Source organism: Vipera ursinii (genome assembly GCF_947247035.1).
Source record: "Vipera ursinii genome assembly, chromosome: Z".
In the NCBI taxonomy this organism is placed as follows: Eukaryota; Metazoa; Chordata; class Lepidosauria; order Squamata; family Viperidae; genus Vipera; species Vipera ursinii.
In genome coordinates, this window is record NC_139517.1 from 3,167,890 (window position 1) to 3,193,763 (window position 25,874).

General features: G+C 49.0%; 1 protein-coding gene across 1 annotated transcript; it reads right to left on the reverse strand.

Moving 5' to 3' along the window:
* Positions 1-274: 274 nt before the first annotated feature.
* Positions 275-25,247, reverse strand: PCK2 (phosphoenolpyruvate carboxykinase 2, mitochondrial). The gene is made up of 10 exons (XM_083377678.1): positions 25,109-25,247; positions 16,351-16,596; positions 16,000-16,184; positions 13,699-13,902; positions 11,067-11,254; positions 7,179-7,341; positions 5,272-5,490; positions 3,136-3,273; positions 2,918-3,013; positions 275-730 (listed from the first exon to the last, which is right to left on the reverse strand). The coding sequence occupies exons 1-10, from the start codon at positions 25,135-25,137 to the stop codon at positions 276-278; spliced, it is 1,923 nt and encodes a 640-aa protein (XP_083233804.1). The 5' UTR covers positions 25,138-25,247; the 3' UTR covers position 275.
* Between the last annotated feature and the right edge of the window lie 627 nt (positions 25,248-25,874).

The window sequence follows — 25,874 nt, forward strand, 5'->3', positions numbered from 1 at the left end:
AACAGAGGTATCAAGCAAGGCGACTCTGGTCAAAAAAAAAAAAAAATAGGTAGACAAGGCCGAAGATGGTGAGGTGGCCATCAGCTGACCTTGGAAACACGATATGGGACATCTCAGGCTGAAGAGGCTTAGATGGTAAGAAAAGAGGAATATGGGTTTTCTGTAAACAAGGCCCCTGATATCTTCTTTCCCCCCCCCGCTCAGCCCCCACCTGCCATTCCCAAAAAACAGGGGGAAAAAAAAAATCTTTGGATGTCTTTCGCGGTTGAGGTTCCTCACATCTTCTTCACCCGGCTCTCCAAGCCTTCCAGTTCTTTCAAGACTTCCTTGGGCAAGTCCTGGGATACTTGTTCCGTCAGATATTGTCTCACTTCTCGGACCTCCTGTTCCCAGAATTCCTTGGGCAGGGAAAAGAGCTCCGAATAGCTCACCTGGCTGAGCCCCGACAGGTCTAAGGCGCCTTCTTTGGGGACGTACCCAATGGGGGTCTCTTTCGCGCTCTCTTCTCCGTCCACCCGGCGGAAGATCCAATCCAGGACCCGGGAATTCTCCCCGAAACCCGGCCATAGGAAATTGCCGGCGGAATCTTTCCGGAACCAGTTGACGTGGAAAATCTTGGGAAGGCGGGCGCCTTTTCGCCCTTCCATGCTCAGCCAGTGCTCCAGGTAGCGGCCGAAGTTGTAGCCGAAGAACGGGCGCATGGCGAAGGGGTCGTGCATGATGACCTTGCCTGCAGAGCCAGGTTAGAGAAGAGAGAAGAGAACAGGAATGGCAGAGGTGAAAAACTCAGGCTCCCAAACACAGTAAAACAGGCCTGCGAAGCAAAATGGTTGCTAAGGGAAATCGCAACCCATTCTATGACTTCCTTCTTTTTTTTTTTTTTGGCCATAGTTGTTAAGTGAATCTCTGAGGGCTAGCACGGGCGTTCTTACTATGGGTAACAAAACGTCTGCAACAAAACCAGCAAGCTCAGAGAGCACCAAGGACCCCACAGTCCTTCTCCTCCTCCTCTCTGCAAACCCGTCTAGCACTGATGATGTTCCCTAGTTGGGTCATGAAATGTCTGCAAGAAAAACCATCAAGCTCAGAGAGCACCAAGGACCCCACAGTCCTCCTCCTCCTCCTCCCTTCTAGCACTGATGATGTTCCCTAGTTGGGTCATGAAACCTCTGCAAGAAAACCACCCAGCTCAGAGAGCACCAAGGACCCCACAGTTCTCCTCCTCCTCCTCCTCCTCCTCCTCTCCTCTCACACTGATGATGTTCCCTAGTTCGGTCATGAAATGTCTGCTAGGTGTTCTGTACCAGCCTGCTACCGGCCCTGCAGAAAAGGCAGGGACAACCCCTTTACAAATGGCAAGAGGCTGGAATTACGCCTGCCAAATTTATAGCTACAAAAACAAACAAGACACGAACCAAGAAACAGGAGCTTTAAGAAACACGAACTATCCAAGCGGTTGCCTTCAGCAAACCAGCCCTCCCCACACATTCCCCTTATATAGAGTTCAGGGCGTGGCTTCTCTCTGCCTCCTTCCGAGAAGCCCCACGGCCTTCCTCTGTTTACTCCTGATTGACTGCCTCCTGCGTCGGGCGTCCTTGAACAGGGCCAGCTGTGGGTCATCTTCATCCACGCTGTCAGGCTCACACAGCTGGGTCTCCGTGGTGACCAAGTGGGAGGGGCCTGGCTGAGGGCTCTCATCAGCAAGATCTTCAACCCCCTCAGCAAGGTCTTCAACACCCCCCTCCTCCTCCTCTGAGTCGTCCGACCCAACTGCCGAACCCACAGGCTGACCCTGGATCACAACACTAGGAAAGCCGTCAAGCTTAGAGAGCACCAAGGACCCCACAGTCGTCGTCCTCCTCCTCCTCCTCCTTTCCACTAAACACCACACTCCTTTCTATCACTGATGATGTTCCCTAGTTGGGTCATGAAACGTCTTTAAGGAAAACCATGAAGTTCAGCCAGCCATGCCAACAGGCTGAAGAAAAGCTTTTATCCGTGGGCGGTTAGGCTCTTGAATGGGAAATAATTTTATATATGATTGACTTGCGAGGCCGGTGTGTTGTGCAATTAGCTCACATGGTGTAACCAGATGGTGGGTGTGTTGTTTGTTGTCACTGTGAGTTGAGGTGGAGGGGGGGGCACGAAGGGAGGCTCAGCCAATCTCAATGTATACAAGGTTGTACTTTGACAATGAAGGTTCGTTCATTCATTCATTCATTCACCAAGGACCCCACAGTCCTCCTCCTCCTCCTCCTCCTCCCATTCCACAAACCCCCTTCCCTTCCAGCACTGATGATGTTACCCAGTTTGGCTAATGAAATGTCTGCAAGAAGACCACCCTCCTCAGATATCACCAAGGACCCCTCATCCCTTTGGTTGTTCAGCGAGTCGGCTTTCTCCATTTGACTTTCCTTGTCGGAAGCCGGCTGGGAGATTTGCAAAGGAGGAATCCTGTGACCTCGGGATATGGCAACCATCGTCTAGACCTGCCGGTTGCCAGGCTGCCGAAGTTTGGTCACCTGATGTGGAGATCCTGCAACGGTCGTAAGTGTGAGGATGGGCTTGTAAGTCCCTTTTTTCAGCGCCCTCGTAGCTTTGAATGGTCACTAAACAAATGGCTGTAAGTCGAGGACTCCATGGAGGTATGTTTTCAGCCCCTCTCAGTGTAAAAACACGCAAAACACGTGCGCGCGCACGCACACAAACACACACACGCCTCAATTCAAAGGCGAGGTGCTAGCTGGAACGCTCAAGCGTATAAGCTTATCTTCCTTCTGATCAATATTGGTCAATTCCTTTTTTTATTTTTTTCCCCCCATTGCTATGAGGATTAACTTTTCTCTTCTGACTTCGCAAGAGGGAAAACGGCCCCCCCTCCCCGAAACGTGCCCCGTTTCGAACCCCGAGCCCCCACCTTTGTGCTCAGCCGCTGCCGTGGACTCTGACCGCATGGCGCTGCCCACGAAGACCCCGTGGCGCCAGTTGAAGGCCTCGTACACCAAAGGCACCCCTGTGGAGGGAGGGAAAAGACGCCAAGAGGTGATCTTGAGAACATCCCAAAGCCCAGAGGTCTGAGAAGACCATCGGTGGCGGTGGGGAAGGGGAGGAAGAAGGGGGGGCAGAGCTCCTAACCTGCTGGTCTCCTGCCCCCAAAGATGATGGCGTCAATGGGGACCCCTTGCGGAGATTCCCAATCTGGGTCCATAATGGGGCACTGCCGAGCCGGGGCACAAAAGCGGGAATTTGGATGAGCAGCGGGCGATGGATCCCCTGGGGGGGAAAAAAGAGGGTAAGACGGATGAATTGAGACGACCAGATCCCGACAATGATCCATTGTGGGGATCTAGGACCTGTAGGCTCCCACCATTGGGCACCCCGCCTCCAGCCACCCATCTCAGCCCATTTACGGCCAGCTTTCCTTCTCCGCCGGCCCTCCTCTTTTTTTAAATATTTTATTGATATTTTTTTTAACACAAGCACCTTCATATTTAGTAAACAGCGTGTTGTCTGGGCTTATATTGACAAAGTAATCACTAACAACCGGTTTTTACATCCCAAAGTCCACCTTGGTTTTTCTCTCCTTCCAATAATATTCTCCTTGCCCACCTCGAATTAATAGAGTTCTGATGAGTTTTTAATAGGTTAACAATTTAAATATAAAGATTTTTCTACCAAGAATAATCACATCGATATGATGCTTTTTTTCCCCTATTCTGGTCAATCTTGGTTGCCTCGTCATGGATCCTCTTTACCGTTCTTATTTAAATTTGTTTTCCCTACAACGTTAAAAAACTTCTTACTGGATTAAAATTTTCTCAAGGTTAATTACATTTAAGTGCTTACTTAAAAAGTAAGTTAAAAAAAAGACACAAAAGGGAAAAAAAGGAGAGAGAGAGAGAGAGAGAGAAGAAAAAAATGAGAAAACAATATATTACTTAAAATACCTATCCCTCTTAAACTAGTAAACATTTGTTTCCATTTTTTTTCCTATTCTTTTTAGCCATAATTCAACCTATGTTTAATTTTTAGATGTCTTGGTGGCCGATGGGCCTTCCACCCCTTGCCTTTCGGTCCGGCCCATTTGCCCAGAGACTTGAGACTTGACAAGCCTCCTTTGAGTGATTGATTGATTGATTGATTGATGATTGGGCCGTATCAAAGTACAAAGTTCCAGAAACAACTTATTACTAAAATTTGAAAAAAGCAAGTTAAAATCAAATTAGATAAAACACAATTTAAAACGGAATTGGAATACAATAAAGTGAAATTGGAATAAAATACAATCTAACATGAAATGGACAAGCCTCCTTAGGCCCCCTCCCTCCCTTCCTGCCCCGCCCCAATGCATTGTCACCTGTCACTCTTGCCCAGGTGGCTACTATTCCCGCCGCCGCTTCCCCTCCCTCGGGTCCCGGTGACAGATTTGCAAGACCCCAAAACTTACAGAGTGACCATAGTGGACTTCAATTCCCAGAATTCCTTAGCACAGCCTTGCTTTAAGATAGGTGGACTTCAACTCCTGGAGTTCTTTAGTCAGCATATTTTAATCTACATGGACCAACTCCCAGAATTCCCCAGCCAGCATGCTTTAAGATGGGTGGACTTCAATTCCCAGAAATCCCCAGCCAGCCTTGCTTTAAGATAGGTGGACTTCAACTCCTGGAGTTCCTTAGTCAGCATATTTTAATCTACATGGACCAACTCCCAGAATTCCCCAGCCAGCATGCTTTAAGATGGGTGGACTTCAATTCCCAGAAATCCCCAGCCAGCCTTGCTTTAAGATAGGTGGACTTCAACTCCTGGAGTTCCTTAGTCAGCATATTTTAATATACATGGACCAACTCCCAGAATTCCCCAGCCAGCATGCTTTAAGATGGGTGGACTTCAATTCCCAGAAATCCCCAGCCAGCCTTGCTTTAAGATAGGTGGACTTCAACTCCTGGAGTTCCTTAGTCAGCATATTTTAATATACATGGACCAACTCCCAGAATTCCCCAGCCAGCATGCTTTAAGATGCGTGGACTTCAATTCCCAGAATTCCTTAGCCAGCCATGCTAGCTGAGGAATTTTGGGAGTTGAAGTCCACACATTTTACGATTGATTTGAACACTGTTTCTCGTTAGCTGGTCCTCTCTCCTCCTAGCGCTCTCTCTCTCTCTCTCTCTCTCTCTCTCTCTCTCTCTCTCTCTCTCTCTCTCTCTCTCTCTCTCTCTCTCTGTGTGTGTGTGTGTGTGTGTCCATGATTTTGCACCCAACAGCTGAGCTCACCTGGCTTCCAAGGTTTTCCTTGCCAGGTGCTGATGGTGACCCCTTCCGGAATCCTCTGGTCGATCCCTTCCCAGTAGACGCCTCCTTCGCTAGTCTCCGCCACGTTGGTGAAGATGGTGTTGCGTTGGATGGTGTGCATGGCGTTGGGGTTGGTCCGAGTGGATGTGCCCGGGGCCACCCCGAAGAAGCCGTTCTCGGGGTTGATGGCCCGCAGGCAGCCTAGGAAAATGGAAGAAACACCAGGCGGTTGGTTATTCTTCATAATAATAGTAATAATACAGTTGGAAGGGACTTTGGAGGTCATCTAGTCCAACCCCCTGCTCAGGCAGGAAACCCTATACCAGGGGTAGGCAACCTTGGCTCTTTTATGACGGGCGGACTTCAACTCCCAGAATTCCTGAGCCAGCCTAGCTCAGCTTGGAAACCTCTCCCTTTCCCCCCCTCAGCGTGGCTGGCTCAGGAATGCTGGGAGTTGAAGTCCACGAGTCATAAAAGAGCCAAGGTTGCCTAGCCCTGACCTAGACCATTTCAGACAAAATGGCTGTCCAGTCTCTTCTTAAAAACACCCAGTGTTGGAGCATTCACCGCTTCTAGAGGCAAGGAGTTCCTCTGGTTAATTGTTCTAACTGTCAGGAAGTTTCTCCTTAGTTCTAGGTTGCTTCTCTCCTTGACGAGTTTCCATCCGTTGCTTCAAGCGCTCTGGAGAATGACTCCCTCTTCTTTGGGGCAGCCCCTGAGATACTAGAAGACTGCTATCATGTCTCCCCTCGTCCTTCTCGTCATTAAAACCGGACATACCCAATTCCAAGAAGGGACGCGGTGGCTCAGTGGGTTAGGACGCTGAGCTTGTCAATCAGAAGGTCGGCAGTTTGGCGGGTCGAATCCCGAGTGCCGCATAACAGAGCGAGCGCCTGTTACTCGTCCCAGCTTCTGCCAACCTAGCAGTTCGAAAGCACGTAAAAATGCAAGTAGAAAAATAGGGACCACTATGGTGGGAAGGTAGCAGCGTTCCGTGCGCCTTTGGCGTCTAGTCATGCCGGCCACATGACCACGGAGACGTCCTCGGACAAGCGCTGGCTCTTCGGCTTTGAAAAGGAGATGAGCACCGGCCCCTAGAGTCGGAAACGACTAGCACGCATGTGCGGGGGAACCTTTACCTTTACCTTTACCCAATTCCAGCAACTGTTCCTTGTATATTTTAGCCTCCAGTCCCCTGATCCTCTTGGTTGCTCTTCTCTGCACTCTTTCTAGAGTCTCGACGTTTTTTTATATCGTGGTGACCAAAACTGGATGCCGTATCCCAAGTGTGGCCTTACCAAGGCCTTGTAAAGTGGTATTAACATTTCACCTGATCTTGATTCTATCCCTCTGTTGATGCAGCCTAGCACTGTGTTGGCTTGTTTGGCAGCTGCCGCACACGGCTGACTCCTTGCCAGGAAGTTCTCCGGATCTCCTTGCAAACTCAGACAGAAATCCTTGGGCTCCCTGGGGCCCAAAGTTGTATCCTGAGGGCCCCTGGGGGGTGTTTGGAAACTCATTTTATGTTGTTGCCAGAACGGACACTGAGCTTTGGCCAAAACTAGTCCTCTTTGATGTATTGCTGCTTCACTTAGTGATGGACGTCCCTTTGATGTCGTAAAGCGAGGACTACATTTCCCCCCCTAAAACAGCGGCCCCCAACTTTTCGGGCACCAAGGACCGGTTCCGTGGAGAACGGTTTTTCTGCAGACCGGAGGGAAGGTGGTTTCGTGTGCTGCCTGCATCCCGCGGACGGGCCTTCGCTTGTTTGCGTGGACTGGTTTCTGGCGTGCCACGGAGCAGTGCCGGTCCACGGCCCCGGGAGTTGAAGACCCCTGCCCTAAAACACACCTGCCTACTGCCATCTCAGCCCCCAACACCCGAGTCACCTTCGCTGTCGAACTTCATCCAGGCGATATCGTCCCCCACGCACTCCACGCGCCAGCCCGGCAAGGTAGGGTTCATCATGGCTAAGTTGGTCTTGCCGCAGGCGCTGGGGAAAGCGGCTGCCACGTATTTTTTCTTGCCTTCCGGGTTGGTGAGTCCCAGAATCTGCAAGAAAGCGAGAGGGGAGCGTGCCACAACTGGACAGATGCCAAGCCCAGAGGGAAAAGCTTCCTTCGCAATAACCCAGGTTTGCATTGCATGGGCCGCCAGGTGTAGATAACCAAAATCCAGCTAACCATCATAGTTAGAGGCTTCTGCATCTCTCCCTTAGCAGTGAGGAATGTCCCAGGTTCCCAGTCCAGAAGTAGAATTCTGGGAGTTGAAATCCATCCATCTTAAAGCAGGTTATCTAGGGAATTCTGGGAGCTGAAGTCCACCCATCTTAAAGCATGCTGGCTGAGGAATTCTGGGAGTTGAAGTCCACCCATCTTAAAGCATGCTATCTGGGGACTTCTGGGAGTTGGAGTCCAGCCATCTTAAAGCATGCTGGCTGGGGACTTCTGGGAGTTGCAGTCCAGCCATCTTAAAGGATGCTGGCTGGGGAATTCTGGGAGTTAAACTCCCACCCATCTTAAAACTTGCTGGCTAGGGAATTCTGGGAGTCCACCCATCTTAAAGCATGCTGGCTAGGGAATTCTGGGAGTTGAAGTCCACCCATCTTAAGCTCGCCAAGTTGGAAAAACACTCTGCTAGCTGAATGTTTCCTTAAGTGGGTGAAGTTATGTGGGTAAAACAGTTTTCTCAAGTTTGACCACTTTAAGATTTGCAGAGTTCAATTCCCAGAATTCTGGGAGTTGAAATCTTCATGTGTTTTAAGTGGCCAAGCTTGAAAAGGTTTTTAATACAGTCTGGGGAAGAGTTTCACCTTGTTTCTTCACATCTATCCTGATAAGAAAGAAGTTAAAGACGATGCAATATGATTTATTTTTCTCACTTTGTGTTCAATTGACATTCTGCCATTTTTTTAAAGCTAGAGCTGTTCATTTCTCTCCGATTCCAGCCTTTTCATCTTAAATTAATCTTTTACTCTATGCATGACCAAAATGTTAACCTTCACGGTCATTGGTTTCCGTCAAAGGAAATACTCATGTTTCTTATTTGGAAACAGGGGAATCGGTGGGAAAATGCTTTCCCACGGTACATTATTATTATTATTATTTAAAAAAAATAAATTTAAATCCCAACTCCTTGCCTGCATGTGTGCGACACACACGTAAGGTAAAAAACCCTTCAAGATTTCACAGCTGAGTGTGCTCCGTGTTCTACGTTAACCTGGATTATTATTTTTTTCTCTCTCCCTGTGATGTAGCATATGACATAAGCCCGGCCTGTTCAGTTTGCTGAAAATTCAACCTCCTGGTCCAAAAATCCAAACACCGAGGAATTAATTCATTAATGCTCTGAATCCTGGCAAATCCACAGCAAATTATACCCCACAATCTCATTCCCACAGCCTTTGCACTGCCCCACCCCTTGCGGTTTTTTCCTGAAGCTGGGGTCCTGCTGCAACCCGGACTCGGGTTCCCATCATCCCCTATCATCGTGCAGTCTAAGCATGATGGGCGTTGCAATCTTGCTCACTGAGATGGCTGCCCGGTCAGCTGAGAAGCTGTTTTTCCAAACCAGACACTCCTGCCCATCGCCCCCCAGTCCTCCCAGTCTCAGGACAATGCCCCCCCACCTCCAATCCCAGCTGTCTCTTTCCTACGTCAAACGTCTCCCGATTGGCTTGGAGATTTGGCCGGCGCCTGTCACTCATTAACCAATCAATGTTTGCTCGTTAAATATCACTCCCAGGCAATGCAAACAGCCTCTGTCCTTTGGCCTGATGGACCCAATTTTCTAAAAAACCCCCTCACCTCATCACCGGCTCGATCCGGGCAATCAACCCCTGTCCCCCCCAGGCTCCTAATGCACCACTCAACCGTTCGCACCCATCCTCCAAAACCCACGGTCCTACTTTGCAATGCCCCAGCGAGTCACCCCTGGCGCAAAAAACCTGTCGCGGGCCGCACGGTGGACTTGCTGTGTGGTTAGCTGGCTTCGGTGACAAATTGGAACGAGTAAACCAGTCAATCCCAAAGATGTTTTCCATCCCGCCCCCCAAGAGGCAACTGGATTTTCTTGGGTTCTTCCTTGAAGAGGTTTCGCTTCTCATCCCAGAAGCTTTCTTCAGTTCTGAGCGAATGGCGGCGGGTGAAAGGATTTGTGTTCCTTTGCAGTCATCCGGTCGTTCGTACTCTCTCTGAGAGTCATTAATTTCTGCCTTCAGGGTCGTCTTGAAGAGTGCAAACGGGCCTGGAGCCTTCTTGGAGCTGCCGAAAGGACCGTCTTGTGCCCCGGAGGGCACAGAGAAACCTCCCCAACTCTCAGAGGGAGTACGAACGACCGGGCGACTGCAAAGGAATATAAATCCTTCCCTCCTTCGCCATTCAGCCAGAACTGAAGAAGCTTCTTGGGTGAGAAGCGAAACCCCTTCAAGGAAAAACAAAGAAAGTCCAGTTGCCTACAGAAGACAAAAAAAGCATGTTTGGGATGATTGACAGCCCTGGATGATTGAGAATCTCCACAAACTCCACAAGAGCCTTGGTGGGGCAGTGGGCTAATGCCTCCTTAAGTAACACCAGCAGCTGCCTGCAATTAATTTAATTTAATTTAATTTAATAATTTGATTTCTATACCGCCCTTCTCCCGAAGGACTCAGGGCGGTGAACAGGGCAATACACAATAAAAATCGAATACAAAAATTAAAAAGCCATTAAACATCATGCCCATAAAATCAATACATATTAAAGTTAAAACTAGTTTTAAAAACCCAGGTTAGTGGGTTTAGTGCAGGTTCGAGTCCCACCAGGCTCAAGGTTGACTCAGCCTTCCATCCTTCCCAGGTAGGTCAAATGAGGACCCAGATTGTTGGGGGCAATAAGCTGACTTTGTAAAAATGCCACTTGGGGGGGTGCGAAAGCCCTAATAAGCAGGCATGTACATAGAATGAAGGCTATTGCTAAGCACATTGATTTGCGCTTTAAATTGCAAGCCGCCCTGAGTCTTCGGAGAAGGGCGGGATATAAATGGGATTTTAAGAAAAACAAAAAACTGGTATATCAGCCACGGACTGAGGGAAAGAGTGACCCTGAGCATGTGCAGAAAGTGCAAAGGGCGTCTGACGAGAAGGAAAATTAAAAAAAAAAGACTGCAGCTTTGGAGTACGGACAGCCCTCAACTTATAACAATAACTTTAATCAGAGTTTGAAATCACAGCGGCACTGGCCGCTTTCAACACTTACGACCGTTGCAGCATCCCTAGCGGTCACGTGATCAGCATTCAGAGGCCCGGCAACGGGCTCATATTTACGACCGTCGCCGCGTTCCCCCTGGGTCACGTGATCCCCTCTGCGACCTTCCGGGCCAGCTAAGTCGACGGGGGCAAAGCCAGATTCGCTTAGCGACCGGGGGACTAACGTCAGCGGCCGTGACTCGCTTCCTGACGGAGGCAAGCAAGGTCGCAAAATGGGGCAAGACTCCAACGCAACCAAGGCCTCGCTTAGCCACCGAAATCGTGGGCTCAGTTGTGGTCGTAGGTTGAGGACGACCTATAAAAAAATGCTTCGCCCTGACCAGTCTCAAGGTGGATTTTTTGGGGGGGAGGGAGGCAAAAAAAGTCAAGTCAAAAGTCAAAGACATCCCTTTGAGCATTCCCAAGAGGCAAGGGGGGCAATTCTACAAGCAGCTGGGACCACCGGGTCTGCCCCCCCCTTTCAATGCAGAAACAAGCACACACCCCCTTCAACCTCAGCCCCTCCCCTCCCCGCCCCCCCACCCCCACTCACCAGCATGTGCTCGGCCAGCCAGCCTTCGTCCTTGGCGATGCAAGAAGCGATCCGGAGGGCGAAGCACTTTTTCCCCAGCAGAGAGTTGCCCCCATAGCCGCTCCCAAAAGAGACGATCTCCCGGCGATTCGGCACATGGGCGATTAAGGTCTTCTCCGGATTGCAAGGCCAGTTGTTCACGAGGTCTTCTGCAGAAGAAGGAGAAGGACAGAGCGGAACAGAATAAATTCAGAACACAATACATTCGGAATGGAATACATTCCGAATGGAATGGAATGGAATAGAACGGAACAGAACAGAACAGACCAGAACAGAACAGGAATAGAATAGAATAATTTTAGAATAGAACAGAATAGAATAGAATAGAATAGAATAGAATAGAATAGAATAGAATAGAATAGAATAGAATAGAATGGAATGGAATAGAACGGAACAGAACAGAACAGACCAGAACAGAACAGGAATAGAATAGAATAATTTTAGAATAGAACAGAATAGAATAGAATAGAATAGAATAGAATAGAATAGAATAGAATAGAATAGAATAGAATAGAATAGAATAGAATGGAATGGAATAGAACGGAACGGAACAGAACAGACCAGAACAGAACAGGAATAGAATAGAATAATTTTAGAATAGAACAGAATAAAATAGAATAGAATAGAATAGAATAGAATAGAATAGAATAGAATAGAATAGAATAGAATAGAATAGAATGGAATGGAATGGAATGGAATGGAATGGAATGGAATGGAACGGAACGGAACGGAATAGAATAGAATAGAATAATTTTAGAATAGAATAGAACAGAACAGAATGGAATGGAATGGAATGAGGAATAGAATAGAATGAAATAATTTTAATAGAATAGAATAGAATAGAATAGAATAGAATAGAATAGAATAGAATAGAATAGAATAGAATAGAATAGAATAGAATATATGGAATGAAATGATAAGGAATAGAATAGAATAGAATAGAATAGAATAGAATAGAATAGAATAGAATAGAATAGAATAGAATAGAATAGAATAGAATAGAATAGAATAGAATGGAATGGAATAGAACGGAACAGAACAGAACAGACCAGAACAGAACAGGAATAGAATAGAATAATTTTAGAATAGAACAGAAAAGAATAGAATAGAATAGAATAGAATAGAATAGAATAGAATAGAATAGAATAGAATAGAATAGAATAGAATAGAATGGAATGGAATAGAACGGAACGGAACAGAACAGACCAGAACAGAACAGGAATAGAATAGAATAATTTTAGAATAGAACAGAATAAAATAGAATAGAATAGAATAGAATAGAATAGAATAGAATAGAATAGAATAGAATAGAATAGAATAGAATGGAATGGAATGGAATGGAATGGAATGGAATGGAATGGAATGGAATGGAACGGAACGGAACGGAATGGAATAGAATAGAATAGAATAATTTTAGAATAGAATAGAACAGAACAGAATGGAATGGAATGGAATGAGGAATAGAATAGAATGAAATAATTTTAATAGAATAGAATAGAATAGAATAGAATAGAATAGAATAGAATAGAATAGAATAGAATAGAATAGAATAGAATAGAATATATGGAATGAAATGATAAGGAATAGAATAGAATAGAATAGAATAGAATAGAATAGAATAGAATAGAATAATAAAATAAGTAATGGAATAGAATAGAATAGAATAGAATAAAATAGAATAGAATAGAATAATTTTAGAATAGAATAGAATAGAATAAATTCAGAATAGAATAGAATTAAATTAAGAATAGAATAGAAGCTGGAAGGGTCCTTGAAGGTCTTCTAGTCCAGCCCCCTGCCCAAGCAGGAGGGCCTATACCAGGGGTCGGCAACCTCAGCTCTTTTATGACTCGTGGACTTCAACTCTCAGAATTCCTGAGCCAGCATAGCTGGCTCAGGAATTCTGGGAGTTGAAGTCCACAAGTCATAAAAGAGCCGAGGTTGCTGACCCCTCGCCTATACCATCTCAGACAAGTGACTGTCCAGTCTCCTCTTAAATACCTACAGTGATGGAGCGCCCAGTAAGACACATTAGGGCACGCACATCAGGATTTAAACTCAAAAGGTCTTCTTGCATGTTTCAATTCCCCTGCATGCTGGGGATTGCAACATATGCCTGGGCCTCGAAACAGGGAATTCTGGGAATTGAAGTCCTAAACCTCTGGAATAATGGCCTCCAGCTTTTCCACATCTGGAAAATATGTGTATCAATACCCACAATTCCCAGTAAGCTAGTTCAGGATTTTTGGAATGGTCTACTCCAGTATTTCTCAACCTTTAGCAAATTTAAGATGGTGTTCTTCAACTCCCAGAATTCCCCACCCAGCATGCTTTAATATACATGGACTTCAATTCCCAGAATTCTCAGCCAGCATGCTTTAAGATGCTGGCTGAGGAATTCTGGGAATTGAAGTCCACGCGTCTTAAATGGGAAAAAGTCCATTGTAAGGGTTCCAAATCAGACAAATTCTTCTTTTTTCCCCTTTCCCCCCCCCACACCTCCTCTTTGCTAGCCTCGTGGCGCACCCACCCACCCCCTTTGCTCACCGCGTCTTCACACGCATGGACGGGGAGAACCAAAGAGGGGGCTTACCGCTTAGGGGCAGAGGCCGCCCCACCGAATGCAGGCACTTGACGAACTCGCCGTCCCCGAGCGCGCGGAGGGCCGCGGCGCCCATTCGCGTCATGATTCGCATGCTGGCCACCACGTAGGCCGAATCCGTCAGCTGGATCCCGATTTTGGAGAGCGGGGAGCCAATGGGCCCCATGCTGTAGGGGATGACGTACATGGTGCGCCCTGCGGAGAGGCGACAGAGGAAGAGAAGTTGAGCGAAGAACGAAAGGCGCAGCGGCGGGGGACGAGTAAAAATCTGCTGGCCTGGGTGTGTTTCAGCGTCTCTTTCGATTAAATGCGACTAAGTCCTCGCTTTACGGCCGCAACTGAGCTCGTTTCCCCCGCTGAGTGAAAACAGTCGAGAAGCGGGTTTGGGGCCCCGTTTCACGACTTTTGTTGCCACCGTTTCTGACCTGACTTCTCAAAAGGTCCCAAAAGGGTGATAACCCCCCCCCTTTCTGGGACTGTCGTTATATAGGAACCCGTTGCCGAGGGCCTGAATTTGGATCAGGTGACCGCTGTGACGGTCATTCGGTATGAAAAACGGTCCTGAGTCCCCTTTTTTTTTTCCAAGCGCCGTCGTAACTTTGGACGGTCACTAAATGAATGGTCGTAAGTCCGGGGCTACTTGTAAGGACACGGCGTGGCTTCTGGGTGGAATCGCAATTTCCGTGGGGCTCCCACCCTTGGCGACATTCAGAAAGTCCGCGAAATGCTGAGAACTCAACGTACGACCATAATGGGAGTCGGACCGTTCCAGTCGTACGCCGCGACGGTCGTAAAATGGGTGGGGTCACAGCTTGCCTTCTGGATCTGTACAGGGAATTCTTGACATACGACCGCAAGGATGCTCTGAAGGCCCATAAGCAGGCCCACATTGCTGAGCGCCTGCAGTCCGGTCATGCAACCTCAGAGCGGGCCGGACCTTCAGAACTGGAAATCTGGGTTGTACAACCCCCACCCCCATTTTGGGTCACTGTTAACTCTGAATGGTCACTGAAGGACTGGTCGTAAGTCAAGGACTACAAGTTTGAGGCGTTTCCCCTAGTTTCTAAACACTTGTTTTTTAATCGTAAGTACCAACTGGAAGATAACAGTAACAATAATAAGAGTTGGAAGGGACCTTGGAGGTCATCTAGTCCAACCCCCCTTGCTCAGGCAGAAGACCCTATCCCATTTCAGACAAAGGGCTGTCCAGTCTCTTCTTAAAAACTTCCAGGGTTGGAGCATTCACAGCTTCCTGAGGCAGGTAGTTCCACTGGTTAATTGTTCCCACTGTCAGGCAGCTTTTAGAAAAGAGTTTTTCAAATTCGGCAAGTTTAAGACTGGAGGACTTCAACTCCCAGAATTCCCTTCCTCCTCCTCCTCCTCCTCCTCCTCCTCCTCTTCCCTCCCTCCCTCTGTAACTCCCCCTCCTCCTCTCCCCCCTCCTCCACTCTCTTCTTCTCCTCTTCCCTCCCTAACTCCCCCTCCTCCTCCTCCCCCCTCCTTCCAGAATTCCAACTCCCAGGATTCCACAAGTGGCCGGAGAACTCTGGGAGTTGTAGTCCACCCATCTTCAAGTTGCGGGGTTTGAAAAAACGCAGCTCTAAACAGCATCAGCGAATAAACCGAATAAGAAATAAGGGATAAGAAAATAAAACCCTTTAGCACGGATGGGTAAACCGATAATAATAATAATAACAATAAGTTGGAAGGGACCTTGGAGGTCATCTAGTCCAACCCCCTGCTCAGGCAGGAAACCCTATACCATTTCAGGCAAATGGCTGTCCAGTCTCTTCTTAAAAACTTCCAGTGTTGGAGTATTCACATCTTCTGGAGGCAGGTTGTTAATAATAAAAATAAAGTCGGAAGGGACCTTGGAGGACATCTAGTCCAACCCTCTGCTCAGGCAGGAAACCCTGTACCATTTCAGACAAAATGGCTGTCCAGTCTCTTCTTAAAAACACCCAGTGTTGGAGCATTCACAGCTTCTGGAGGCAGGTTGTTCCACTGGTTAATTGTTCTAACTGTCAGGAAGTTTCTCCTTAGTTCTAGGTTGCTTCTCTCCTTGGTTAGTTTCCATCCGTTGCTTCTGGGAAGAGGCATTTGAAGTGGCAGGATCCAGTTGATCCATCAAGGAAATGGATGAAATGGCTGGACAGGAATTGCCCCCCCCCCCCGGGTTCAAATCCCGCCCCCCTCCGCGTTGATCCTTGGCACAGCCTCAAACCTGGAGCCCAGTTTGTAACTTTTAAAAAGGGAATTTTGTTGGAAACCCCCCCCCCCCGTCCCATTCACCTTTCATGCAACCAGGAAACCGATCATCCACCGCCTCCTGAAAGGTTTTGGGGTTCATCCAGTTGCCCAGCTGCCCTTTGACCCCCGGGGCCGTGACGGGGATCGTGTCCCTCTGGTTCTCCGTAACGATGACCGTCCGGCTCTCCACCCTGGCCACATCCTTGGGGTCGGTTTTCGCCAGCCAGCTGCGGAAGGGAAAGGAAGGATTTCCGAATTTCGGGGGAATTTCGGCGGCCGGTGCTTTTATCCAGCCGGACTCCAACACCCATCCTCCCCAGGCAGGATGGGAACTGGCGTACTCCCCACCCCCCAAGGCAGACGGTGTGTGTGTGTGGGGGGGGGAAGTCTTACCAGTTCTCGTATTTGGTCAGCAGCTTGATGACGCCTTCCGATTCGAGGAAATTCAGGATTTTGCTGTTCTCCTTCTCCGTCCCGTCGCAAATGTGAAGGCTGTCCGGCTGGCAGAGTCGCACCCCTTGCTCCACAAACTCCTGAGCCCGGCCGGAGAGTTTGGCCAAGTCGCCGTGGAGCACGCGGGGAGCGTGGGCCCAACGCACCGGCACGGCAGACCATCTCCTTAGCGAAGAGGCTCCTCGGCTGGAAAGAGGGAAAAGAGGGTTAGAAGAACGAAGGAGGCCAGAAACCACCATTAGCCCCCCCTTCCCCCCACAATACGGGCAGTCCTTGACTTACGACATTCCATTTAGTGACCGAAAAAAGGGGACTTAGGGCCATTGTTCACGCTTACGACCGTTTGCAGCAACTCCCTTTCCTCAGGGAAAGGGCGGTATATAAATTAATAAAAATAAAATAAAATAAATAAATTTTTCATGCTTACAACCGTTTGCAGCAACTCCCTGGTCACGTGATCCTCCCCCCCTCCACAATACGGGCAGTCCTTGACTTACGACATTCCATTTAGTGACCGGAAAAAGGGGACTTAGGGCCATTTTTCACGCCTACGACCGTTTGCAGCAACGCCCTGGTCACGTGATCCTCCCCCCCTCCACAATACGGGCAGTCCTTGACTTACGACATTCCATTTAGTGACCGAAAAAAGAGACTTAGGGCCTTTTTCAAGCTTACGACCGTTTGCAGCAACGCCCTGGTCACGTGATCCTCCCCCCCTCCACAATACGGGCAGTCCTTGACTTACGACATTCCATTTAGTGACCGGAAAAAGGGACTTAAGGCCATTTTTCACGCTTACGACCGTTTGCAGCAACCCCCTGGTCACGTGATCCTCCCCCCCTCCACAATACAGGCAGTCCTTGACTTACGACATTCCATTTAGTGACCGGAAAAAGGGACTTAAGGCCATTTTTCAAGCTTACGACCGTTTGCAGCAACGCCCTGGTCACGTGATCCTCAGCCCCCCTACACAATACGGGCCGTCCTTGACTTACAACATTCCATTTAGTGACCGGAAAAAGGGGACTTAGGGCCATTTTTCACGCTTACGACCGTTTGCAGCAACCCCCTGGTCACGTGATGCAAATTCGGCCGCTTGGCAACCGGCTCATATTTATGACAGTTGCCGTGTCCCGGGGTCCCCTTTTGCGAACTTCCGACAAGCGAAGCCTTGTCACTCACTTAACCACTGCAGTGATTCATTTAACAACCATGTGGTAAACCGGGGGGGGGGGCGGGGGGGAATTCACTGAACGCACGTCTCACTGAACAACAGAAAGTTTGGGGGCACAACTGCGGTCCTGCCGGCCGTTGATTTGTTGAACCACACAACCGCAGTGCGCTCCACTCTCAAAAGCCGGAGGCTCTTTGGCGAGATTTGTGTGTTCATCTTGCCCAAACCAGGGTGTGAACTTTGTGCGCGCCCAGAGAGTGAGGCAACCTCACTTGAAACAGTTGTGTGTACAAACCCAGCCCGGAGGCTGCAAATGGACACGTAGAAAGGAGGGTAAAACACACACAGACACAACACACACACACACACACACACACGCACACAAAACTCAGCAGGCTTAAATAAACAGCCTTCGATTTAAAATTTAAATCCCCTTTGAGTAAACTGATCCGGTTGCAGCGAGGAGAGGCAGCGAAGGTCAGCGCGAGAGATAGCAGGCATCTGCAAATACGCAATTTAGAAATAATTTTTCGTTTGCGCGAGTTCCCCTTGCTGCCCGTGCGCGCAAGAGTATGTACAGTCGCCTTTATAGTCTAATTCTGCAGTTTTTCCATCAGGAAAAAAAAAACAACACGCCATTGCAGGCTTTAGCAAACTTGAAGAGGGGTGGACTTCAACTCCCAGAATTCCCCAGCCAGCCAGCCAGCCAGAAGCTGGCTGGGGAATTCTGGGAATTGAAGTCCGCCTATCTTAAAGTGGCCAAGGTTTGAAAAAAAACCCGCATGACTGTGTTCGCGAAGGTGGTGGTCCAGCTTTGCAAATCCAAGCAAGACGGCTTCCCAACCCTAATCCTGAAAAGCACCCCGGGGCAGGACAAGGAGCAACGGATGGAAACTAATCGAGGAGAGAAGCAACCTGGAATTAAGGAGAAACTTCCAAACGGCCAGGACAATTAACCAGTGGAACAGCTGGCCACCAGAAGTCGGGGCTGCTCCATCACTGGAGGGTTTTAAAAGAAGAGATCGCTATATCCATTTGTCCGAAATAGCACACGGTCTCCTGCTTGAGCAGGGGGCTGGACTAGAAGACCTCCACGGTCCCTCCCGACTCTGTCCTCATCCTCATCTTCCTCCTTTTAAAGAAGAGATTGGACACCCATTTGTCTGAAATGGTCTAAGGTTTCCTGCCTGGGGTTGGACTAGAAGACCTCCATGGTCCCTTCCGAATCTATCCTCATCCTCATCTTTCTCCTTTTTAAGAAGAGATTGGACACCCATTTGTCTGAAATGGTCTAAGGTTTCCTGCCTGGGGTTGGACTAGAAGACCTCCGAGGTCCCTCCCGACTCTGTCCTCATCCTCATCTTCCTCCTTTTAAAGAAGAGATTGGACACCCATTTGTCTGAAATGGTCTAAGGTTTCCTGCCTGGGGTTGGACTAGAAGACCTCCGAGGTCCCTCCCGACTCTATCCTCATCCTCCTCTTTCTCCTTTTAAAGAAGAGATTGGACACCCATTTGTCTGAAATGGTCTAGGGTTTCCTGCCTGGGGTTGGACTAGAAGACCTCCGAGGTCCCTCCCGACTCTGTCCTCATCCTCATCTTCCTCCTTTTAAAGAAGAGATTGGACACCCATTTGTCTGAAATGGTCTAAGGTTTCCTGCCTGGGGTTGGACTAGAGGACCTCTGAGGTCCCTCCTGACTCTGTCCTCATCCTCCTCTTTCTCCTTTTAAAGAAGAGATTGGACACCCATTTGTCTGAAATGGTCTAGGGTTTCCTGCCTGGGGTTGGACTAGAAGACCTCCGAGGTCCCTCCCGACTCTGTCCTCATCCTCATCTTCCTCCTTTTAAAGAAGAGATTGGACACCCATTTGTCTGAAATGGTCTAAGGTTTCCTGCCTGGGGTTGGACTAGAGGACCTCTGAGGTCCCTCCCGACTCTATCCTCATCCTCCTCTTTCTCCTTTTAAAGAAGAGATTGGACACCCATTTGTCTGAAATGGTCTAAGGTTTCCTGCCTGGGGTTGGACTAGAGGACCTCCACGCTCCCTTCCACCTCTATTCCGATTTGTCACCCGCCAGAAGCCTGAGTCAGCATTACTGCATTCTGTACATGCTCTATAAAGGCGCGGGCGTGTTTCAGCTCGGCCCACGTGGTTCTGACCTACAGGCCACATCCCGAGCAAGCAGAAACGCAACGGGGGGGGGGGGAAACCCTGAGAAAAGTGGAGGTTGGCAATAGCTAAAAAGTGTCTCCTTAATTAAATACGCACAACCAGATTTAATCTGTCTTCGGGGAGGCTTTGAAGAGCAGGGGCAAAGTTTGCGATAAAACTTTGGCCGAGTTTTCCCCCCGCAACGCACAATTCTCACAAGGGGACGAGAGGGGGGGGGAAGGGAAGGGGTGGGAAGTTTTCACGCGGGCCTCGTGGTGGGGGGTGTCAAAATCGGGATATTTTCTCCCCCAAAATGTTATCTCGGATATTTTTTTTTATTTTGATTTTTTTTGTTTTAAGGAGAAACGGAACGAGGTGCACAAATTGCACACACCAGTACGGACACGCAAGCCGCAAAGTCGCCGTGCTGGCAGGCCTGTTCCCAGGAGGGCGGCGTGCAATTCCCACGCCCGCTTCTCAAGGCTGCCCACGGATCCGGGGTGCTCCTGCAGGTTGTCCTCGACTTACGACCGCCAAAATTTAAGCCCCCAAAGCAGGGTCGCTAAGGGAGGCTTTTGTTAAGTGAGTTTCGACCCCCTTTTTTGCCACAGCGGTTAAGTAGAATCGCCGCGGTTGTTGGCTTAGTCACCTGGTCGTAAAGCGAACCTGGTTTTAGCAGGGCGTTTTGCCCCGCTTTACAACCTTTCTCGCCACCGTCATTAAGCGAGTCAGCGCAGCTGTTAAGCGGGTCACACGGTTGTTAAGGGAATCCGGCTTCCCCCGTTGACTTGACTTGTCACAAGGTCGCAAAAGGGGATGACGTGACACCCCCGGGACGCCGCGACCGTCATACCTACGAGTCAGTTGCCAAGCGTCCGAATTTGGATCATCTGTCCGTGGGGATGCCGCAACGGTCGTAAGTGTGAAAAAACGGTCGTAGGTCACTATTTTCCAGTGCCGTTGTTAACTTTGAACGGGTGCTAAATGAACTGTTGTAAGTTGAGGACTTCCTGTATTTTGAATTTTAATTTTTAATTTTGTTTTCGGCACCCCAGCTCTAAAGCAACTCCGGGCCCTTTTGTGCCACTCAGTTGCTCTCACAGAAAGTCCTCAACTTACAACGGTCCATTTAGCGACCGTTCAAAGTTACAACGGCACTGGGCAAAGCGACCGGTGAGCGTTTTTCACCCACACGACCACCGCAGCGTCACCCTGGGCCCCGTGATCCAAAATCAGACGCCTGGGCAACCGACTCGTATTTATGACGGTCGCAGCATCCCCGGAGTTCTCGTGTTCCCCTTTTTGCGCACCTTCCGACGGGCAAAGTCGACTGGGGGGGGGGAGGGGAGCCAGATTTGCCTAACAACCGTGTTATTAACTTAACAAACGCAACGATTCATTAAACGACGGTGGCGAGAATAGTCGTAAAGTGGGGCAAAACTCACTCCACAAATGTCTTGCTTAGCGACAGAAATGTCAGGCTCCGTTGTGGCCGTAATTCGAGGACTTGCACGCTGAGCCCTGACGCTCGTTTCCTGCCTTCCAGGATCTTCAGAGGAGTGGGGAGGGGAGGGGAAATCCATGCCACGGATCTGCTGGTCCGGTCGTGCTTGCGACCACGCCTTGCACGCCGGATCCCGGTTTAGCAGAGCTGTCTTGGTCCTTCCTCCCTCCTCTCCCATTGGCTGCTCGTCCAGGAGGGAACTGGGTTTGGCCAGGCACCAAGAAACCAAGTTAAGAGCAAGGGGCAAACGTGTAGGGTGGACTTTCATCTTCAGGCAAAAAAAACTTCTCCGCTCCTGGCACACGGGTTGATTCCTGAGATCCAGGAACATGTTTTTCCCGGTTTAACTAGATTATTCCCGTCGGCTCCACCACCACCACTTTTCCTGTGCACAAATCCTCCCTGTGAATTAAAAGGAAGCTGGCATCTCGCCACACTTTGCAATTACACACAACGCTTAAGGGCAGAGGGGATCCATTCTGCTGGCGTCTTCGCAGGCCGCTGTTGTCGTTTGATTTTTTATTTTATTTTTTGGCAGTAGGATACACAGCTCGTCCTCAAGTTACGACCGCAACGGAGCCTCAGATTTACGGGGCTAAGCGAGAAAACGGTTCACGGAGTTTTCCCGCCGTTTGGCGATCCTCCTTGCCGCGTCCTTAAGCGATTCAATGCAGTTGCTAAGTCAACAACTTAAGACAAGGTTGTTAAGCGAATCCGCCAAAGGGGATGGCGTGAGCCCGGGACGCCGCGACCGTGGTAAATATGAATCACTTGCCGAGCGTCTGTTGTAAGTCAAGGACTGCTTGTAAATTTTGTGGATGGTTCTTTCGCCATTGCAGCTGCTAGGCCCTTTACAAGCAGTCCTCGATTTACAACGGTTCACAACCGCACTGAGAAAAGGGGACTTACGACCGTTCTTCATGACTGTGGCAGCATCTCCCACGGTCATGGGATCCAAAAATCAGGCGCTTGGCAACCGACTCGTATTTACGACGGTCTCCGCATCCCGGGGTCACGCGATTCCGCATTTGCGGCCTTCCGACAAGCAGGGTCAACGGGGCAAGCCGGATTCACTTTACGACCCTGTGGTTCACTTAGCAACAGCAGGGATTCTCTTAACAACGGTGGCAAGAAAGGTCTTCAAGGCACTCCACAACCGTCTCGCTTAGCGGTGGAAATTTTGGTCGTTAAGTGGAGGACTATCTGCACGCAGGGCCCTTAAACGGAGAGCGGAGGATCCATTCTCGTGGCGTCTTCGCAGGCCACGGAATTTTTTTAAAAAATTTTTTTTGCAATAGGATATAAATCTTGTCAAGGGATTTAGGTTAAACCGTTTATGTGGGGGGGGGGAAAGGAGGAAAAGAAATCGACTCCGATCTCAACCTGAGCAACTTGAAGAGGAATGGACTTCAACTCCCAGAATTCCCCTCTCCAGCATGGGGATTTAAAAACCTACAGCGCTTTAGGAGACATGGACTTCAGCTCCCAGAATTCCTGAGGCGGAATGGGGATTAGAAACTTGAGTAAGTTGAAGAAGAGTGGCGATCAACTCCCAGAATAGCTGGCTGTGGAATTCTGGGAGTTGAAGTCCGTTCCTCTTCAAGTTAATCAGCTTGGGAAATCTTGAATTAGCAACTGTAAAGGAGACCACCAGGAAATCTTAGGGTGCTACGTTCTGTTCGAGAGTCAAAACAAAACATTGCAGGAGAAGACTGAGGCACGCCATTGGCCAGAAGATGTGATGATGATGATTAATATGATTAAACTAATGAATTAATTAACCCTTTTCAAATTGTGTGCAGCCAATTAGGATCTCCACCCACTGAATTTGAGCATTAGGAAAGCCCCAATTGCGGGGTGCAAAGGTCTTCCCAACACTGCTGCAACGTTGGTGCCTCTTCAACCCATTTTACAGCCTGGGAAACTGAGGCTCGACATTTCCCCCACCCCGTTCTTCCCTGCTCCACTTGGCTGCCTTTGGATGTATTTTTTTTCTCTCTCTCTCTTTTAAAACAAAGTTTTAAAACGGTTGCACAACTGCCTTTACTAGGAATGTTGCAGCCAAAGTGTACTTCAGCTGCAGATGACAATGTCCGAGTTGTGTCATCGCCTTGTGCAGTTTGTGTCCAAATGCCACACCAGGGAGGCGGGCAAAGGCTAAGCTTTGAGGTGCAAGTCACCCCCAAAGTCAAAACTTAACAGGATTCAAACTGGGTGCAAAGGCATTTGGGCGCAAAGCTGAGGTGGCAGGGTGAAGAGTCGTTTTGTGTGTGTGTGTGTGTGTGTGTCTGCGTGGGTGTAAATGGCGGGCGAGAGGGGGCTAGGGAGGAGAAGGAAGTCAAAGTACCTTCCGGGTTTTTGTATCCAACCCAGATTAACTGTATCAAAACTGGAGTCGTCTCAAAGAAAATCATAAAAAACAGAGGAGGAAAGCTAACATGACTTTAGGAATGAATTTGTGGGTGAAAGGTTACGAAAGGGGGGGGCTAGTCCCTGGTGAGGAGGGTGACGTGGAGAAGAATGGAGGCTGAGCGACTGTAGCAAACCAAGCAGGCATTTCAAGAAAGAAAGAAAGAAAGAAAGAAAGAAAGAAAGAAAGAAAGGAAGGAAGGAAGGAAGGAAGGAAGGAAGGAAGGAAGGAAGGAAGGAAGAAAGAAAGAAAGAAAGAAAGAAAGAAAGAAAGAAAGAAAGAAAGAAAGAAAGAAAAGAGCCAGATGTACAGACAGGAGAACCAACCGATCGATCTAGCTTCCAGTTCTCGCCTTTGGGCTCTCTCCTATTCACACAACCCCGGGTTTTCTCCCTGCACCCTCGCCTTTTCTGAGACCTGCCTATACCACCCAGCAGCAGGCAGGGAAGGGAGCAGAATAGGTGAGGAGGAGGAGGAGGAGGAGGAGGAGGCCAGCTGGGCAGGTGAGAAAGGAAGGCAGGGGGGTCAGGTCCACGGAGGATGGGGTCAAGGAACCCCTGAAATAACCCGGGGTTGGGTGGGTGGAGGGGAAGGAAAGGACCCCGAAACGAGACTTGCAGACCTTCTGGATCCTACCGGGGAGATCCCACATTGTGCCCATTTCACAGGCAGCCAAACTGAGGCTGCAGCGCAGAGGAGGAAAGAAGGGAGGGAGGGAAGGAAGGAAGGGAGGAAGGAAGGTGAGAGGAGGGGAGAAAGGAAGGAGGAAAAAGGAGGGAGGGAAGGAGGAAGGAAGGAAAGGAAGGAAGGGGAAAAAGGAAGGAAGGAACGAGGAAAAAAGAAGAGGGAGGGAGGAAGGAAGGAAGGGAGGAAGGAAGGAAGGAAAGGAAAGGAAAGGAAGGAAAGGAAGGAAAGGAAAGGAAAGCAGGGAGAAAGAGAGGAGGGAAGGAAGGAAGGAAGGAAGGAAGGAAGGAAGGAAGGAAGGAAGGAAGGAAGGAAGGAAGGAAGGAAAGCAGGGAGAAAGAGAGGAGGGAAGGAAGGAAGGAAGGAAGGAAGGAAGGAAAGCAGGGAGAAAGAGAGGAGGGAAGGAAGGAAGGAAGGAAGGAAGGAAGGAAGGAAGGAAGGAAGGAAAGCAGGGAGAAAGAGAGGAGGGAAGGAAGGAAGGAAGGAGGGAAGGAAGGAAGGAAGGAAGGAAGGAAGGAAGGAAGGAAGGAAGGAAGGAAGGAAGGAAGGAAGGAAGGAAAGGAAAGGAGGGAGAAAGAGAGGAGGGAAGGAAAGCGAGCGGTCTGACCCGGGTCAAGGACGCCGTCTGAACCAGGGCAAGATCTCCACGCAGCGCAGCAATGCCAGCAAGCCGCGGGGAAAAAAACCCCCCGCTCCCCTCCTCCCACCCCCGGGGAGGGGAATGCAAGGGGACCCCCGAAAGAGGCGCGCGTGGGGGGGGTCGCGCTTGGCTCACCCCACGATCCGCGTGTAGGGCGCCGGCATCGCGTCCCCCGGATCGGCAGCAGCCCGCCAGGCTCCGGGCTCGGCGCGGGGCGTCGGGTTAAGAAGGGCGAGGGCCGGGCCGGGTTCCCGAGCCCGCCCGCCCGTCTCATAGGCTGCCCGGGCCAGGCCCCCTCCCACCCGCCCGGCGGCCGCGTCGGCATCTGATGGAACCCCGCCCGCCTCTCGCTCGGCCCTTGCCAAACGGGAAGGCGGGGGGAACTCCTGCCCATGTGCAGAGGGCAGGGCGCCACAGGCGGTCCTCGACACACACACACACACACACACACACACACACACCCCGCCGCCATGCACAGGGATAATAAGATAGGTGGACCCAGGCCCAATAGGGGCAACTGTGTGAGGGATGGAATAGAATAGGATAGAAATATAGAACGGAATAGAATAAAATAAAATAGAATAGAATTAGAAATAATAAAATAGAATACTAAAATATAGAATAGAATAGAATAGAGTAGAATAGAATAGAATAGAATAGAATAGAATAGAATAGAATAGAATAGAATAGAATAGAATAGAATAGAATAGAATAGAATAGAATAGAATAGAATAGAATAGAATAGAATAGAAAATATGGAATGGAATAGAAATAAGGAATAGAATAGAGTAGAGTAGAATAGAAAATAATGGAATGGAATAGAATAGAAATAATAATAATAATAATAATAATAATAATAATAATAATAATAATAATAATTATTGTCAAAGTACAACATGTG